This window comes from Ictidomys tridecemlineatus, chromosome 3 (genome assembly GCF_052094955.1).
Source record: "Ictidomys tridecemlineatus isolate mIctTri1 chromosome 3, mIctTri1.hap1, whole genome shotgun sequence".
NCBI classification, from domain to species: domain Eukaryota; kingdom Metazoa; phylum Chordata; class Mammalia; order Rodentia; family Sciuridae; genus Ictidomys; species Ictidomys tridecemlineatus.
The window spans coordinates 117,365,156-117,383,988 of NC_135479.1; the positions used below are offsets into that span (position 1 = coordinate 117,365,156).

At 35.2% G+C, this 18,833-nt stretch overlaps 1 protein-coding gene and 1 pseudogene across 9 annotated transcripts in view; one reads left to right on the forward strand and one right to left on the reverse strand.

The window, feature by feature from the left end:
* The first annotated feature begins 429 nt into the window (after positions 1-429).
* The window catches only part of Ect2 (epithelial cell transforming 2), a 90,044-nt gene continuing 71,640 nt past the window's right edge, over positions 430-18,833 (forward strand). For 2 of the 9 annotated variants that reach the window (XM_040270096.2, XM_040270100.2), the window contains exons 1-12: positions 430-577; positions 3,098-3,242; positions 4,360-4,439; positions 4,547-4,639; positions 6,976-7,158; positions 8,502-8,591; positions 9,279-9,386; positions 10,211-10,284; positions 11,734-11,864; positions 12,016-12,131; positions 12,252-12,314; positions 13,618-13,840. In XM_040270096.2, coding sequence (XP_040126030.1) covers positions 3,113-3,242; positions 4,360-4,439; positions 4,547-4,639; positions 6,976-7,158; positions 8,502-8,591; positions 9,279-9,386; positions 10,211-10,284; positions 11,734-11,864; positions 12,016-12,131; positions 12,252-12,314; positions 13,618-13,840 — 1,291 coding nt within the window. In that variant the 5' untranslated portion in view covers positions 430-577; positions 3,098-3,112. The remainder of the gene's footprint in view (positions 578-3,097; positions 3,243-4,359; positions 4,440-4,546; positions 4,640-6,975; positions 7,159-8,501; positions 8,592-9,278; positions 9,387-10,210; positions 10,285-11,733; positions 11,865-12,015; positions 12,132-12,251; positions 12,315-13,617; positions 13,841-18,833) is intronic. The other 7 variants (XM_078043651.1, XM_078043653.1, XM_040270099.2 and 4 more) reach the window with 4 other exon arrangements.
* On the reverse strand, positions 18,163-18,809 carry LOC101957548 (tropomyosin-like; annotated as a pseudogene).

Consider the following 18,833-nt stretch of genomic DNA (forward strand, 5'->3'; position numbering starts at 1 on the left):
GAGCAATTTACTTCTAGGGATTCTAGAACCTCGTGCATGTTTTTAATTTGTTCCAATGCAAGTTTATGGTTTTTAAAAAATCCGATAATTTAAAAGATTTGATGCCGCTTTTTTCTGTTTTTTAAAAAATGTTGGGGATGATGGTGGAGAAAATTTACCTAGCTGTTCCTCAGGAAACGGAATGTTTACTGAGTAAACAAGCGGTAGTCACAGAAACACCTGCTACTCCCAGAGGCGACAAGAAGCCACCACCGCCACCTCCTGGTCACATCCGGGCACTTCTGTACAAATTCCTGACGTCCCGACGCCCAAGCCGTTGGGCTTATTTGAAACTCACGCACAACCAATCAATGGTCTCCTGCAGGGAGGCGGGCATTGAAGAGCGGCCAATCACCTCACCTTTGGAGGCTCCAGCCTATCAGAAGGAGGTTGACATCACGCGCCAATCGGCATGGCTCTTAGAGAGAACGGCTCGTTTTTTTGAATTGGAGGTGGCAGCCACCGGCAGGGAATGTCGGAGTCGGTGAGAGGAATCAGCGCTTGAAGAGGTGGATCTCACGGGACTTTTGTTGGAGTGGTGAGGACTCTGTGGTGTGGGTGAGGGAGGTGAGAGTGATCCTCGTCCCCCGGGGCCGTGGACTCCTTTGCCTGCGGTCAGCATCCCTGTCCTGGTGACCGCGAATTCCGGAGCACCCTGGCTCAGGCTTCCCGATTGTGGGAACTCCTCCACCCCCACCCACAGCCGGTGGTGAAGCAGAATGCAGCCTGGTTCCCGAGATTGCTGGGCATCTTCACCACTCACCCAGTTGCATCTCTTCCGGAAGAATGTGGTGAAGAGAGGGAATTGGGAAAGGGATTTTGGCTAGCCGCGAACTCTGCAGCTCTGGGGCGGGCCGCTGCAGCTTTTGGGAGCTTATCTCAGAGAACTTAGTGGTTTCATTTAGGATTCTTGGCTTCGTCTTTGCAGGAAGTTTAATTTTTGGTTTCTACATGAAAATGTATGGTCAACATCCCCTCTTCCTAGCCACAGATGTATATGGTTTAGTGATTAAAAGCACAGCATCTAGAATCAGCTTGGGCTTTGAATCGCAGTTTTACTTTATTTATTCATAAAATGGGGATAATATCTGTCTCTTCGGATCGTCTCAATTTTTAAATAAGATCAAGCAAAAGGTTTAAGTTTAGTACAATGCTGCATATAAAGCTTTAAATGTTGTCAATCACAGTTTTATTAATAATACCACCATCATATCCAGTATTGTGTTTTGGCCCTTCACTCTGCAAGATGATTGCCAAAACCAACCAACCAACCAAACAAACAAACGAACAAACAAACAAAAACCCAACAAACAAACAACAAAAAGCCCCCAACAAAGAAACAAAAAAGAAATTTGAGTAAAAGGAAACTTAATGTGAGTATTTGTTTACAAGTGCCTATGGGTTATAGTATATTTGGTCAGAAACTCCTCCAGATGCTGTTCACAGGTGAGAAATATAGGTTATAGGAACACTGATTCTATTGTGCTTATTTATTTATTGTGGTACTGGGGATCAAACCCAAGGCCCTGTCTGTGCTCACCAAGTGGTCTACCACTGAGGATTAATAATTATTTGTCACTTATTTTAAGAAATCATTTATTCACTTTTTATCACAACTGGATTGCAGTTGTATTACCAACTCTGCTTGACCCAAATTGAAACTGATTCTTAACCTGCAGAGCTAGGACAGGAAGCTTAATTGCCTGACATTGAAGTATACAATCTCACAACCGTGCCAGGGCTCTTTTATTACTAAGCACATTTCCCACTACCTAGTGTTCCATCCAGACTTGATGCCACTACTAACTTTACCATTTTCCCAAAACATACAGTTTAAACCATTTCTTTGCTAAGAATCTGGAGCAAGGTATTTGTATATTAATTTAAAGAAGTAGGGAAGAGTAACGGAGATCAGACATGTATCTCCAGATGAAGGTGGAACTTCCTCTTTTTTATTTGTTTAATATTTTAGAACTTTACTTCAAGAAAATCAACTTATACAAAACCTCTATTTTGAACTGATGAAAACCTGCCAAACTGTTTTCTTTATTCCTCATTTGCACAACTTTTTAACTCTTTTATCCTGGAAGGAAGAAGAAAAAAAGAAAAATGAAAGTTTTTTTTTTTCATAGTCCAGAGTTATATTAACACTAACCTATGCATTTGAATAAGTTTGAAAAGTAATATGAAAATACTGATAAGGAATCAGTCTAAATATACCTGAGAGGTTCTGAGAGATACATAAAGGGTGAGTCAAGTGGTGGTTGACAGTTGGAAGCCACTCTATGTAGAGAGTTAAGCACTATTAAATATAAATAGTTGTGAAGTACATTGCGATTTGGGTTTGAAAAGTGCTGAGAAATTTCATTTATAGGTGATGAGTCCAAATGGGTAGAAGGGAACTAAATGGAAAACTTGATGGTGAATTTGGACTTGGTCATATAGGGAGGAGTATTTATGGAAGTTGTTGAACAAGAAAGTAATATACCCCTGAAGACCATGTGAGGAATGATTTCTGAAGAGATTGATAAAGTTATTTGAAGTTGTTGTATTATACCAAGTAACTATTGTATCATTGTGCATAGAGAAGAGAGGTGAGATATCCTTGAGGTGGGATTGACAGGAATTTGGGGAATGAAAATGAGGTAGAGGAAAGTAATGATGGATCCCACATTTTCTGTAAGGATTATTGATGGTGATGAGTGTTATGATGGTTTTATAAATAAACATAGAAAGTGAAATGATTGAGGGTAAAGGTATTGAGGGAGATACAATAATATTTATGACTACCTTTTGTGTGTTTCTTATGTCTGGTAATGTTCTATGCTTTTGATACATTTTAAATATTTTACTGTATTCCTTTTAGTCAGGTATTAGTATCTTGTTTTATAGAAAAGGAAACAAGCTCAGAAAGTAGAGTTACTTTTTGTAAGTATTAAGAAAAGTGGATAGTAATACTTTTTATAAATTCTAGGTGTGAAAGTAGAACCTCTGATGCTGGTTTTTGCCTAGTGATCGTATTTGTTTCATGTTTTTATTTAAATTTTGTTTTTTTCAGTTGATAGTACAAACAATGGCTGACCTTAGTATATTAACATCTACTACTGAGAGGACTAGCTTGGCAGACTCTTCCATTTTTGATTCTAAGGTTACTGAAAGTTCCAAGGAAAACTTATTTATTGAATCTACTTCATGTGTTGAAGGTAAATCTGTTATCTGTTTTAAGACACTGAATAGCTATTTTAATGTTAACCTCATTAGCAATTTTCTTATGAAATAGCTGTAATAGCAACTGTTGTGCTAGAGCCCAGGTATTGAATCATGAATATGACAGAATCCCTTTACACTAGATTTTCTGCTTATTGTTTAGATTAATGCTTTCTAACTTTAAAAAGGAGGGGGCATCTTTATATTGATTCTGTTTTTGAACTATTGAAGGAGAAGGCTATGAAAGATAGTGCTTTCTTTGGTTAAGAAGAATGGGTATATGTTTGTATCCCCTGCTATGGTACATTTTTTCTCACTTTTTTTTTTTTTTGTGGTACAGGGGATTGAATCCAGGGCCTCACACATGTGAGACAAATGCTCTTCTGTGTCATATCTCCAGCCCTCTTTATTTATTTTGGTACTGGGGATTGAACCCAGGGGTGCTTTACCACTCATCTTTATCCCCAGTTCTTTTATTTTATATTTTAAATTTTGAGACAAGTGTGTTGTTAGGGTCTTCGAATTTATGATCTTCTTGTCTCAGGCTCCTGAGTTGCTGGGATTATAGTTGTGTACCTCTGCACCTGGCCATTCCTTTTCATTTTTAATTTTGAGAAAGAGTCTCTCACTAGGTTGCTCAGGCCTTGAACTTTTTTTTTTCTTTTTTGGTACTGGGGATTGAACCCAAGGTTATTTCACCACAGAGCCCATAAATTTTTTTAAAAAAATATTTTTTAAATTTTGAGGGAGAGCCTTGATAAATTACTGAGGCTAGCCTTGAACTTGTGATCCTCCTGCCTCAGCCTTCTTAGTCACTGGGATTACAGGTGTGTACCACTGCACATAGCTCTGGCCTCAAACCTTTGATTTCCTGTCTCAGCCTCTTGAATAGTTGGGATTGTAGACATGAGACATGTGCCCCTGGCCTGGGAATTTTTTCTTTTTCCAAAGAAACCATAAGGCCAAATATTCCTCTACTAAATTAGTAATTAAGTCATTTTAATTTTAGAGAATTTTATGGTCTCCTCAAAAGTAGAACACATACCAGATATAGCCAAAGAAGGATTAGGAATTGCTGATTGTAATGTTAATACCTGATTAAAATTTTAACAGAAGAAATGCCTCAGATTGAAACAAGAGTGGTAATGGTTCAAGAAGCAGGAAAACAAGAAGAAGTTATACAAGCATTAAAGGTATGGAACTTGGATTTATAGTAAATTTCTAAACAGTAATTTTTCTTCCATCAGTATGTAAGTAGTTTATAGCTTCCTTAATCTTACACTTAAGTCTCTTTTCGCAGACTATTAAAATAATGGAAGTCCCAGTTTTAAAGATAAAAGAAAGTTGTCCTGGAAAGTCGGATGAAAAATTAATAAAAAGTGTTATTAATATGGTAGGTCAAACATCTCATTGCATGTGGCATGTTGCACTTCCCTTGATAAAATTATTCCACTTTATGGTGATGGGAGTTTAGGCACAAGGTGTATTTTATATATCTGAAGCTAGACAAATGGAAACTATTTTATACTTATTCTGAAAATTGGGTGTTTATGAAACCCCAAACTAGCATCTATTTTGAATAATGCTAGGTTTATAAAAACTTAAGTTTAAATATATAGGTATTTTTTCTGATACTGGGAATTGAACCCAGGGTCACTTAACCACTAAGCTACATCCCCAGTCCTTTTTTATTTTGACACAGCGTCTTGCTGAGTTGTCATCTCAATGAGTTGCTGAGGCTGGCCTTGAACTTGTGATCCTCTTGTCTCAGCCCCCTGAATCTCATGGAATTACAGGTGTCCAGCTTCAATTTAAATTTAAGTGACATAACATGTACAAAAATCTGAAAATTGAACTCTACCTTTTTTCTCATTAATTTTATATTTAGCTGGGTGTGATGGTGCATACCTGTAATCCCATCTATTTGAGAGGCTGAGATAGGAGGAATGCAAATTCAAGGCTGTCCTCAGCAAGTTAGAAAGACTGTGTCTTAAAATAAAAAAGAAAAAGGTCTGGGGATGTAGCTCATGGTAAAGTCCCCCTAAAATCAATCCCTAGTTCCAAAAAAGAAAAAAAAAAAAAGCCTAAATTCTTGTATTTCCAAGTTATATATCACATTAATTGATAATCACCAAGAAATTTACCTCTGCATTTGAAACATCTAAATTTCTAATTCAGCTAGGGCTAGGGCTACCAGATCAAAATACAACATCCTGAGTAGCTTAAACAAATTATTTTCTCACATTTCTGGAAGCTAGAAGTTCAAGGTCAAGATCAAGGTATCACCTGATTTAGTATCCCTTGAAGCCTTTCTTGGCTTGTAGATGGCCTCTTTTTTGCTGCATCTCATATAGCCTTTTTTTTTTTTTTCGGTATATGTGCATCTGTGGTGTTTATTTTGTGTGTCCAAATATCTTCTAAAAGGATACCGGATTGGATTAGAGCCCACCCAAATGACCTAATTTAACCTTAATTTCCTCTTGGAAGTTCTTATTTCCAAATAGCAGAAACATTTGGAAAAGGTCTTTATTATTTATTCTGGTTAAGGCTTCAACATATAAAGATCTAAGACGTCAGTATGAAAACATCATGGATACATGATTGAACCCATGATTCCATCCTTCCAAATTAAGATCAAATAATTTGTTGATCAATTTACAGTTTTCTTTTAAGTGGTTCTGTTCTTTTTAACAGGAATTATATAAGTTTTTTTATATTTTAATTCTTATTCTATAGAAATAGTATAAACAATAAGTCACAATTTGTAACTATCTTTTTATATCCTATTTTGCCATCCTGCAAAAGCCTACAAACTCACATTTCTCTCTCTCTCTCTCTCTCTTTTTCCTGAAGATAGTTAATTTGTGCAGAAAGAACTGTATTATGGAATCATTTTCTTGATCAGGATAAAAGAAATAGTGGAGAAGATCTTTTTGTCCTACTATCAACATGGCATGTACTTAAGCAGGGCGAGGTGGTGCACACCTATAATCCCAGCAGCTCTGGAGGCTGAGGCAGGAGAATCATGAGTTCAAAGCCAGTCTTAGCCAATGAGAGGGGCACTAAGCAACTCAGTGAGACCCTGTCTCTAAATAAAACACAAAATAAGGCTGGGGATGGCTCAGTGGCTCAGTGCCCCTGAGTTCAATCGCTAATACCAAAAAAATAAAAGTGCATCTACTTAAAACACATCTCATCAATCTAATTTTATGGAACTTAATGTTCATTCTGTATGATTTATAATGACTGCTAAGTAATTAGAAGTTTATGCCTTTATAATAATGGATTTTAAAAATCAATTACTATAAATTAAGATCTTTTTTTTAAGAGAGAGAGAGAGAGAGAGAGAGAATTTTTTAATATTTATTTTTTAGTTCTTGGCGGACAAAACATCTTTGTTTGTATGTGGTGCTGAGGATCGAACCTGGGCCCCACGCATGCCAGGCGAGCGCACTACCGCTTGAGCCGCATCCCCAGCCCCTAAATTAAGATCTTAATGCAGATGGATACACACACACACACACACAAATGTACATAAGTAAAATGTGTTTTTTTTACTATGTGTAATGTTGATTATTATATGATATTAAATGAGTTTTCTATAAATCTAAAAAATAAAGATGTTAAAAATATTGATAGGGAATTGATTTTTAGGTCTTATAGGATCATGAATTAATTAATAAGGTATATAAATAATTTTTATTTCTAATAATAATGTGAAAAAATCAGGAAATTAAAGTACCGTATATAAAGATGGACTCATTGGAAGAATTTGAAAGTTTGGATTCCCCAGAATTCGAGAATGTATTCGTACTCATGGACTTCCAGAATTCTGTCTTTAATGATTTATACAAGGCTGACTGTAGAATTATTGGACCACCAGTAGTATTAAACTCTGCACAAAAAGGAGAGGTAAGAAACAGTATGTTTGTTATGACTTTTCAAAGTTAATTTTTAAAAAATTTCTTACATACATGACAATAGTGGAATGTTATTAATGAATTCTTTGGAAATTCATATAGAGAATTCCTGTTAATTATTAAGAGTATACAATATTAATAGTGACCAATCTAATGTATTTCTTTCTTATTATACATTTTAGTAGTAAGCATCAAAGATCTTTGAGAGTTAAACAATGTCAATTGTGTGTATATATAAACATATAATCTTACTTTCTACAATGTCTAGGAAGAAATAATTTGCTTAAAGTTGGGTTACAGAAATGTATACATGTACATAAATTTTTATTTTCCTCCATACAGAACAGATGTCACATTTTAATTTTTATCAGTTACTGCATGATTTAAAATTAGGGAAATTATTTTAGCTTTTTGCTTAAGAGGTATAGTATATTTTGTCCCTAATTGGTTTTGTTGTTTTTGACTTTCTTTTATTTTGGTGGTACTGGGGACTAACCCCAGGGGTGCTCTACCATGAAGCTACATCCCCGGTCCTTTTAGTTTTTGTTTTGAGACAGGGTCTCTAAGTTGCTGAGGCTGTCCTCAAATTTGTGACCTCACGTCAGCCTCCCAAGATTTTGGAATAGGGTGTTCCATAGCACCTAGCCACTTTTGCCTTTCTTAAACTTGCCTTATCACTGAAAATTGCTTTGGTCATTTTGCTTCTATTGTTATAGATGCTAGTAATGAGCACCTGGTCGGTCACCTTGAATTCTTGAATAATGGTGGGACTCAAGTATAGTGGTTTTTAATCATTCTATGCCTTTCTGGTATATATGTATATAACCATTGAATAAAATATTTACTAAATATCTCCATTTTTAACTTAAAAATTGAAATCACATTTGATTTAAGTATGTGCTACATTTATACACTGTTTATTATACAATGCCTTTGACCTGTTTTTATAACATGTATTGGAAGCACTTAAAATAGTGTATGAATGAGTCATACATATATTTCATATATGTCAGAGTACATTTTGGTTAACAATTTTAATTATAAATATTTTGTTTAATTTGCTAATTGTAAAGTGTATTCAGATATTACATATATACATGCATACATATATATGTGTATATTCAAATGTGATTTGAGAATTATGGGAAAATTTTTTATTGTGGAACTTATAGTCTGGATGTTTGCCCTTTTTTTGTGGCAAAATGAAAAATACCAGTAAATCTTTGGGCTAGAAAGTTGATTGACAGGAGGGGAAATACCTCTAGCTTGAGAAAGATGTCTTCTACTTTCTATTAAAAAGAAAGCTCACAGATTTAAAACTATTATATCCTTCAGCCTTTGCCATTTTCCTGTCGCCCACTGTATTGCACAAGTATGATGAATCTAGTGTTATGTTTTACTGGATTCAGGAAGAAAGAGGAACTAGTAAGTATTATAAAACAAATTCTATTCAAAGAAATGTTTTTCCCATCCAAATCAACTTGGCTGTTTTCTTCTTTTTGGTATCATGATTTGATTTTAAAAATATTAACGGAGAAAATATGTGACTAAATTTGACTTTAAATTTTGTGATGATACAAATTCTTAAATAGCCTTGCAAAGAAATGAATATTTTATCTAGAATGACTGGCATGTGAACTAACAAAATATTTTCATAATGACCTGATCTGTTTAATTATCTTGTTAAATATCATATCAGCTACAATGTTTACATGAAGTTTTTATTTATACATTTAGTTTTTCATTATGTAAGTATTCTTACTGCCCTACAGAAGTCAGAAACTTTTTTCTTTGTTTCTCAAAATTTTCTATGTTGGAGCTAATGAGTAATTCTGTAATTTTGTGGGAAGAATCTTGGTGTGATATAATCTGGGTAATTTAGGAAAAAATAATAATATATATTTGAAAGCTTCTCATTTTTGCATGGTCTATATTATGTCTGTATGATTTTGCCTGTGTAGTAGGCAAACTAATTTTTTAATCCTTTTTTGACATATCTTTATTAAAATCTTGTATTACCTTGTAAGTAGAAGGTAGTAAATGCTAAGTGAATTTTAAATAGTTTAAAAATTTGTTCAAATTAATTATAGTATACTTAATTTTTTTTTTGAGGTCAGATTGGTGACATTGGTTCATCATATGGGTGGAGTTATTCGAAAAGACTTTAATTCAAAAGTCACACATTTGGTGGCAAATTGTACAGAAGGAGAAAAATTCAGGGTATGTATGCTTGGTATTTTTGTGTATTTTAATAGGGAATTATTGTGGGATGGATTTAAAAATAGCACTTTTCCCCTATTTATTCCTTGCATAATTTATTAAGGATTAGAAATTCAGTTTTTACTGTGAGTATATTTAATAAAAGTTATAAATCATAGATGTTTGGTTCCATATATTTTAAGAAGGCAATGAAATTGGAGTTAGGTTTTGAAAAATGAGTAGGATTGCAAAGTTAGGTAGATGGATAATGTTGTAGGCAGATGAATAGTATCAGCAAAGGTTCCTGTGATCGTTGATGATGAGGGGTCAAGAACTGTGAGAGCAGATAATTTACTCTTTATTTTTATTTTATAAGAACAGAGCTCTGCTCTTTTATAAAAGGGTTCTATGATTTTTCTTTAGTCTTCTCTTGGTCAGTATTTCCATTGCAGTGAACATAAAGAACAGAGAAGATAAATAGAAATTTATTTTGCATAAAGTGGCACAGGCCTATAATTCCAGCAACTAGGGAGGCTGAGGCAGGAGGATCACAAGTTGGAGGTCATCTTTAGCAACTTAGTGAGACCTACAGCAAGGGACAGAGTGCACTGGATGCAGTCCCCAGTATCTAAGTAAATCAAATAAGGAATGAGTGTGAACACAGTGGAACTTGTTTTAAAGTTTTTAACTTAAGTTGTATGATTGAGTGATAGTTTTTTTGTTCATTTTTCTTTATGGTTTGCTACAGAGTAGATGATGCTAATCTAAAATTATGCTAAGATATATATAATTTTTAAAATGTAATTTAGACAAAAATTCATTGTAATTAATGTTAATATTTTTAGGTTGCTGTTAGTTTGGGTACTCCAATTATGAAGCCAGATTGGATTTACAAAGCATGGGAAAGGCGGAATGAGCAGTAAGTGTTTAGAAATTCTGTAGTTCATTTTGTGAATTCACCATATGTTTTTAAAGATAAATCTATGTGCCAAAAAAACCCCTAAATTCATAGATAGTATAGAAAAGATGAATTCAGTCTTTTGGTAGCATAGCAGAAAAACTCGAGGTTATAAAAAAATTACAAATTGAAAGATATCTGTAGTATCTTTGGGTTTTACTTTGTGAAATAATTTTAATTATAAACATTCTAAAATTACTAGATAATAGTTCAATGCATCCCTGTATTTTGATTGTTATATTTTTATGCTTGTATGGTTACATTTTAATTGATGCTTATGATTCATTGCTTTGTTGTGCTAAGGTTTCTAATCTTATAATTTCATTGCTGTAGCAATTTATCACTAACATTTCATGAAATTAGAGAACTCAAAACTTCAAATACAGTCAGGTATGATGGTGCATGCCTGTAATTCAACAATTTGGGAGGCTGAGGCAGGAATATCACAAGTTTGTGTTAAGCCTCTGCAATTTAGCATGACACTCTCTCAAAAATAAAAAGGGTTAGGGTTGTAGCTCAGTGGTAAAATGCACCTGGGTTCTGTTCCTAGTACTGGTGGCGGGGGGGAACTCACAAAAAACACGGTATTTACACAGTAAGGATTTGATTGTTCTTGTGAAAGCTACATATGGTGACATTTTGTCAGAATTTACTTCCAGAGTAAATCCAGGACACACGATCTGCCTGCCCTTCCTGGTGCTGTAGATTGAACCAGGGTCTCTTGCATGCTAAGCACACACACTACCATTGAGCTGCATCCTTAGCACCCACTTTTAAATTTATTTATTTATTTATAATTATTTTTTAAAAAGTATATTTTTTTTATATGTATATTTTATTTTTTATTTATTTTTATGTGGTGCTAAGGATTGAACCCTTAGGTGAGTGCTCTCCTGCTGAGCCATAACCCCAGGCCCCCAAATTTTTTAAACTGAAGTTTTGTGAACATTTCAAGATAAGTTATAAAATGTTTAGATATTATAATTTTGTTTGTTTGTTTTAATAGTATTGGGATTGTACCTAGGGGTGCGTTATCACTTTCTTTCTCTCTCTCTTTTTTTTTTTTGGTGCTGGGGATTGAACCCAGGGCCTTGTGCATGCAAGGCAAGCACTCTATCAACTGAGCTATATCCCTAGCCCTCTATTTTCCTTTTGATACACCGTTTACTATGTTATACAGGCTGTCCTCCAGCTTGCCTATGCTGGCCTCGAACTTGTGATCTTCCTGCTTCAACTTCCTGAGTCTCTGGGATTACAGGCATGCATCATCAAGCCTGGCTAAGATGTAAAATATTTTCAGTAAATACATTATGCTAAGATCTTGGGAATTACTGTGGATTTGTAGATTGATTTGTCTAACAAATGGAACTGAAGTTAAACTGATTTTAAAAGAGTATATTTTGTTTTTAGAGATTTCTGTGCAGCAGTTGATGACTTTAGAAATGAATTTAAAGTTCCTCCATTTCAAGATTGCATTTTGAGTTTCCTGGGATTCTCAGATGAAGAAAAAACCAATATGGAAGAAATGACAGAAATGCAAGGTAAAATTAGCATAATTTAAAAATGATGTGTATTTTATTCTCTAGACCTGCTTAATTACTTCCTTTTAAAGATTTAGTCACTTTCTTTTAAAGATTTAGGGTTGCAGATAAGTAGTTTGGCTTATTTATGCTTGTATGCATTCCTTTTTAGGAGGTAGCTATTTAGCGGTTGGAGATGAAAGATGCACTCACCTAATAGTTGAAGAGAATACAGTAAAAGAACTTCCATTTGAACCTTCAAAGAAACTTTACGTTGTCAAGCAAGAGGCAAGTAATTCTGGAATGAATTTTTTCTTTCTTTCTTTCTTTCTTTCTTTCTTTTTTTAAACAACAGTAATAGCTTCTTTGTTAAGGTTTATAAATTAAAATATTTTTTATGTCATCTAGTGGTTCTGGGGAAGCATTCAAATGGATGCTCGTGCTGGAGAAACTATGTATTTGTATGAAAAGGTATGTTTTTTTTTTTCCCTTTAGTACTTGTTCTGTGGACTTGATTGTATAAAAATAATACTTTTCTATGCAGAAGGTTTAGAGAGCATGATATAATTAGCACGTATATCATATCTTATGATGTGTATGAATTTCAAAATAAACAATTGCGTATCAAGCTGTATTCTTAGCCTATATAGATTTAAGTGAAAGTATTCAATGTAACGGGTATTATTTTAATCGAATATATGTCATTCTGTGTTACCATTATGAATAGTAACATTCCTGTGTTTAGAAACTTAGAACCTTAATGAAAAGATATTTGTAGACAATGACAGCCTAGAATGATGTGTGTTACAATTGCATAATGTATTCTAGGGAGCCTTACTCTGAGACTCAGGATTGAAAAGGGCAAATATATGTAGAGGCTAACAGATAAGGACATTCAAGTGCATGTGGGAGGTAGAGTCTGAAATCTTGAAAGTATATTAAAATAGCAAGTAGTTTAAAAAAAGAATATAGGAAAGAAGGCTAACAGATAAAACTTAATAGCCAGAGTCAAGAAGTTTTCAATATGTTAAGGAGTTGATTTTATTCATAAGGGCTAGGAGTCACTAAAGATTATTAAGGGAAGCAATGTCAGTTAAAAAGATGACTTTAATAGTAGTATGTAGACAAGGAAAACCCACCCTTTGTATTGGATCTTGATGAACATTAATATCATTCACCCAAACAATAGCAGACTTCAAGAGAAGATTTTCTTCAGTTTAGAATTTAATAATTTTGAGCAAAATATTGAAGATGAGATATGGATTATTATTTCTCTATAAAATCTAAATTGATACCGTATTTTGCTCTTTAGACTCTCTTGTTCTCACTGTTAAGTTTATAACATAAAGTTTAAAAAGTATGCTTTAGATTTAAATAGAGAGCTCTTAAAATCAAGTGTTATTCAGCAGATATTGAAAAGTACTATGTCTAGGCACAGTGCTTAATGTTTGGGATACAATGGACAGAATATGAATGGTCTCTGCCCCTGTGGAATTTATGGCCTAATAGAGGAGTAGATGGTAAACAGGCTAACAGATGAGTGTATAATGGTTATAGTGCTATGAAGAAAAAAAATGAGGTTCCAGGGTTAGACAATTACTATGCTCTCTTGACCATTATGTTTTATGTAGCTTCTAAATTGTCTAGTAGAGTGTAGGATTACAAAATTGTGTAAAATCCAGATTTTGTCACTCATAAATACATTCTTTTCTTGTTCCTGTCTCAGTAAAAGAACCATGGAAGTGAAATGGAACTTTTGTGCTTTTGATTTCAGGCCAATACTCCTGAACTCAAGAAATCAGTGTCACTGCTTTCTTTAAGTACCCCAAACAGTAATCGCAAAAGACGTCGTTTAAAAGAGACACTTGCTCAGCTTTCAAGAGAGACAGACATGTCACCTTTTCCTCCCCGAAAGCGTCCGTCAGCTGAACATTCCCTTTCTATAGGGTCACTCCTAGATATCTCCAACACACCAGAGTCTAGCATTAATTATGGAGGTAATTCACATTTTATCTATCTATCTATCTATCTATCTATCTATCTATCTATCTATCTATCTATCTATCTATTTTGGGTATTGGGGGTTGAACTCTGGGGCACTCAACCACTGAGCCACATCCATAGCCCCATTTTGTAATTTTTTTAGACACAGGGTCTCTGAGTGGCTTAGTGCCTTACTTTTTGCTGAGGCTGGCTTTGAACTAGAGATCCTCCTGCTTTAGCTTCCCGAGATGCTAGGATTACAGGCATGCACCACCATGCTCAGCAGTAATTTACATTTCAAAAAAATGATCTTTAAAATTTAGGGAAGTGAAATAATTGTTAAGACTATAAATTCCGATGGCAGTGAATACAAAAGACTTTGTCTTTAACTACCTTTGTTATAGTTGAGAAAAGACAAATGAAAAGGTAAGCATGATAGTGCTTCCAGTGGATAAGTACGTACTGCATGCCAAATGCCTTATGCATTTTCTGTATTTATAATAGGTTTTTATTATTCCTATTTTACAGATGATTAAACTGAGGTACAGAGAAATTAAGTAATTTGCCACAACTAATGAGTAACAGAGTTATTTAAAAAGCAAATTCTTTTATTTAAAGAATTTTTTTAATTGGTGCATTATATAGAATAATGGGATTCGTTGTTACATATTTGTACGTTCACATTACATAATTTTGGTCAATTCCCTTTTACCTCCTCTGCTCCCTCCTCTCATCCTCCTTTTCTGCTTTACCGGTCTCCCTCCTGTTTTCATGAGATTCTCCCTGCTTTTTTTCCTTTTTTCTCTCTACCTTCCCCATGTGAGAGAAAAACATATAATCCTGATTTTCTGAGTTTGGTTTATTTCACGTAATATAATGCTCTCAAGTTACATTCATTTTCTTGTGACATAATTTTGTTCTTCTTAATTTATGAATAAAACTCCGTTGTATTTATATACCAGATTTTCTTTATCCATTTATGTGCTGACAGATACCTAGGCTGGTTCCATAACTTGGCTATTGTGAACAGGGATGCTGTAAACATGGGTATGCTTGTATTGCTATACTATGTTTTTTAATTATTCTGGAATAATGCCAAAGAATGGTATAGCTGAGTCATAAGGTAGTTCCATTTCTAGTCTTTTGAGGAATTTCTATATTGAATTTCATAGTGATTGTATTATTTACCCACCAATAGTATATTCAAGTGTCCTTTTCCCCTACATTCTCCACAATATTTATTATTATTTTTATTTTTGCTAACTGCCATTCAAATAGGAGTGAGATGAAATCTCAGTGTAGTTTTGATTTGTATTTCCCTGATTGTTAGAGATGTTTTGTATTTCCCTGATGTTAAATGATGTTTCATATTGGCCATTTGCATTTCTTCTTTTCAAAAATATCTGTTTAGAGCTAGATATTGTAATCCCAGAAATTTGGGAGGCTGAGGCAGAAGGATTGCAAATTCAAGGCCATCCTTGGCAATTTAGTGAGACCCTGTCTCAAAAAATAAAAAAGACTGGGAGTTTAGCTCAGTGGCAGTACCCTTGAGTTCAATCCTAATTTAAAAAAAAAAAAAAATCAGGCTTGGGCTGTGGCTCAGTGATAGCATACTTTCCTGGCATGTTTGAGGCACTGGATTTAATTCTCAGCAATGCATATAAATAAATAAAATAAAGGTCTATCAACAACTAAAAAATGTTTTTAAAAAGTATCAGTTTAGTTCATTTGTTCATTTATTGAGTTTTTCTGGTGTTAAGACTTGAGTTTATATACTCTGAGTATTAATCCTGTCAAAAGAGTAGCTGGTAAATATTTTCTCACATTCTATAGGCTCTCTCCATGCTATTGTTTCCTTTGCTGAGCAGAAGCTTTTTTATTTGATGCCATGCCATTTATTAAGTCTTGGTATTATTTTCTGAGCTCTCTAGGTCCTAGTGAGGAAGCTGTTGCCTGCACCTGTGTGTTGAAGTGTTGATTGTATGTTTTCTTCTAGCAGTTGCAAAGTTTCTGGTCTATTCCTAAGGCTTTGACCCATTTTGAGTTGACTTGTATGAGATGAGAGAGAGGGATCTAATTTCATTCTTCTGCATATGGATTTCCAGTTTTTTCAGTGTCATTTATTAAAAAGTTTGTCTTTTTTTCCAATGTATGTTTTTGGAGTCTTTGTCGAGGATCAGAATACTCTGTAGGTCTATCTCTGTCTTCTATTTCAAATGGGAAATTTCTTTGAAATCTATTATCTTTGAAAAGCTTTCAGAGCTCTATTGCACACATGTTTTTATGCCAGAACCAATGCAGTATTAGTTACTACAGTTCTGTAGTATAATTACTTCCTTTGTTTAGAATTGCTTTGACTATTCAGGGCCTTTTATTCTTCCCCAAAAGCAAATTCTTATTTTTGATACTGAGGATTGAACTCAGGCACTCGACCACTGAGCCACATCCCCAGCCCCTACTTTATATTATATTCAGAGATGGGGTCTCACTGAGTTGCTTAGCGCCTTGCTTTTGCTGAGGCTGGCTTTTAACTTGGATAGGTGTAGGCCACCAGGCCTGGCCCCAAAAGCAAATTCTTAACACTAAACAAAATTGTTGGAGATGTTATATGAGTTATGGATAAAATAGGAAGAATGAAGTAGAAGGAAGGTGAGTTCATTTTGTGCTATATCAATACAGGAAGGTTCCTACAATTAACTCCTTTCTTGATCATCAATTTTCCTCTTTTATTTTTAGTCTGCAAACAAACATTTTATTTTCTAGATTTAAGAAATGAACAAAAATTCAAAACCTTTTTGACCCCATTAGATTCTCCACTTACTGTTCTGTTTTTCTGTTCTCTTTGACATAAGTATGCTTCAAAGAATTACCTTGATCCATTAACTCATTTCCTGTTTCTCATTCTTCTTCTTTTTTTTTTTTTTGAAGTTTGGAGGGACTGGTTCTTTATTTCAAAAAGGCACTTGTCAGTATTCAGTATCAAAACAGTTGCACTATTGTTTTTCTTTCTTCCAACTGGCCCCAAAGAGACCACAACAAAGGAGAATACATTTTAAGCCAATAAGCTGCAGGATGTACACCTAACAGACCTCACGAAACTCACCTAAAAAAGGGGGATTGTGCTGGGAAAGAAACTTTGAAAGATCAGCACACTGCCAGCCCAGACTGCAGGACTCTTACAGCCAGATGGGGTGGCCAGGTACCCCAACCCCAAAGATGCAGTTTCAAAATAATATAATAATTTAAAAAGTTGTGTACATAAGCTATTCAAGATTCTCCAGCACTGACTGATACAAAGCACAATGAGATGGTACTTTTAGATATAGCAGCTTCAGACCCAGAAAAGTCATTTAGCCAAGAGTTCATATGGTTAAATCAGTGGCCAAAACATAATTTATTTTCTTTCTTTCTTTCTTTCTTTTTCTTTCTCTTTCTTTCTTTCTTTCTTTCCTTCCTTCCTTCCTTCCTTCCTTCCTTCCTTCCTTCCTTCCTTCCTTCCTTCCTTCCTTCCTGCCCTCTCTCTCTCTCTCTCTCTCTCTCTCTCTCTCTCTCTCTCTCTCTCTCTCTTTCTTTCTTTCTTTCTCAAGCAGGCAGGAAAGCAAATAAGTGGTCACCACAAGGTTAAGGGGCCTATGATCCATTCTGTGAACACTTGGGAAGTGGGTAGAGATGGGAGAACAATGTGGTCTCAGGGCTAAGAATATGGCTCAGTGGTAGAGCATTTGCTGAACATGCACGAGGCCCTGGGTTCAGTCCCCAGCACCAGAAAAACAAAAAGTCTCAGAGGTCTCACCATGTTAATTTGGTCATTTCTGATGAAAAAAAGTAAAAAATAAGAATACAGTTGTCTAAAGATACTTTAAAGCTAAAACCAAAACAAAACCTGAATAGCAAGGTTTTTGTTTTTTGGCTAACTCCTCTTGGAATCACCTTTCTGGTTTGGCTGGTACTTTGCACAGAGCAATGAGGTTTGCCATAATAAAGTCTTTCCCTGGGCTCTGTTTGGCTCTCAGTAAGGCAGGCCCATTTCTCTTTTCCTCCTTTATGGAGAGGGCAATAGGGATTAGGCTGGAAAGTTACCTTCCAAAAGTGAGAAGGGAATTAGATTGCTACTTCAGAGCTATGAAATTATTTGGAATGTTTTACAAATGGTTAATGTAACAACAAAAAAAAAGTAATTATAGAATGTGTACATCACAACATGCTTTTAAAGATACTTTGCGTTGTGCTCACATTCCCTTAAATGCTGTTCCCAAAGGTGCTCAGCCTCTAGCCCAGCTTGAATCTCTGGGAAGAAGCAGAGACAGTTTGGTGAAAAAGACAAAGGAGATGGGGTAGAGGGGGTGTTGAAAGGAAAAAGCAGCCTTCCACTTAAAGATCAGCCCTCAGTTTCAAGGTCAGCTTTGGGCTGTCTGGCCTCAGGTGGAGTCAGGGTCAGAGGGAGGAGCAGCAGCAGGGTGGGACTGGGGAGCTCTACATTTCATTCAGGTCAAGCAAAGTCTGGTCCAGCATCCTTTGTGTATAGACGTGCTCCTCTTTGGTGCATTTCAGCTTATCTTCCAAATCATCAATTATCTTTTCCAGTTTGGCTACCTATGTCAGTGCCAGGTCTCTGCCTCCTTGAGTTTATCAGTGAGAATCTTTATTTCTTCTTCATATTTGTCTTCTTTTTGAGAGTACTTGTCTTCAGCAGCATTCAGACATTTTAGGTTCTGGTTCATCTGTCTGATCTGCTCATCTATCTCAGCAACGGGATTCTGCCAGCTCAGCGCTCAGCTGGTTCCTCTGTGCATTCCAAGTCTCCTTCAATAATCACTAACTTACGAGCCACCTCTTCATACTTTCTATCTGCTTCTTCAGTATTGTGCTTAGCTTCTTTGAGTTGGATTTTCTGGAGTTCCATCTTTTTTTCATCTTTTAGGGCCCAGTTTTCAATAACCTTCATACCTCTCTCTCATGAGCAGCTTTTTCTGCTTCCTTTAGCTTTTGCTTAGGTGCTCCTGTGTT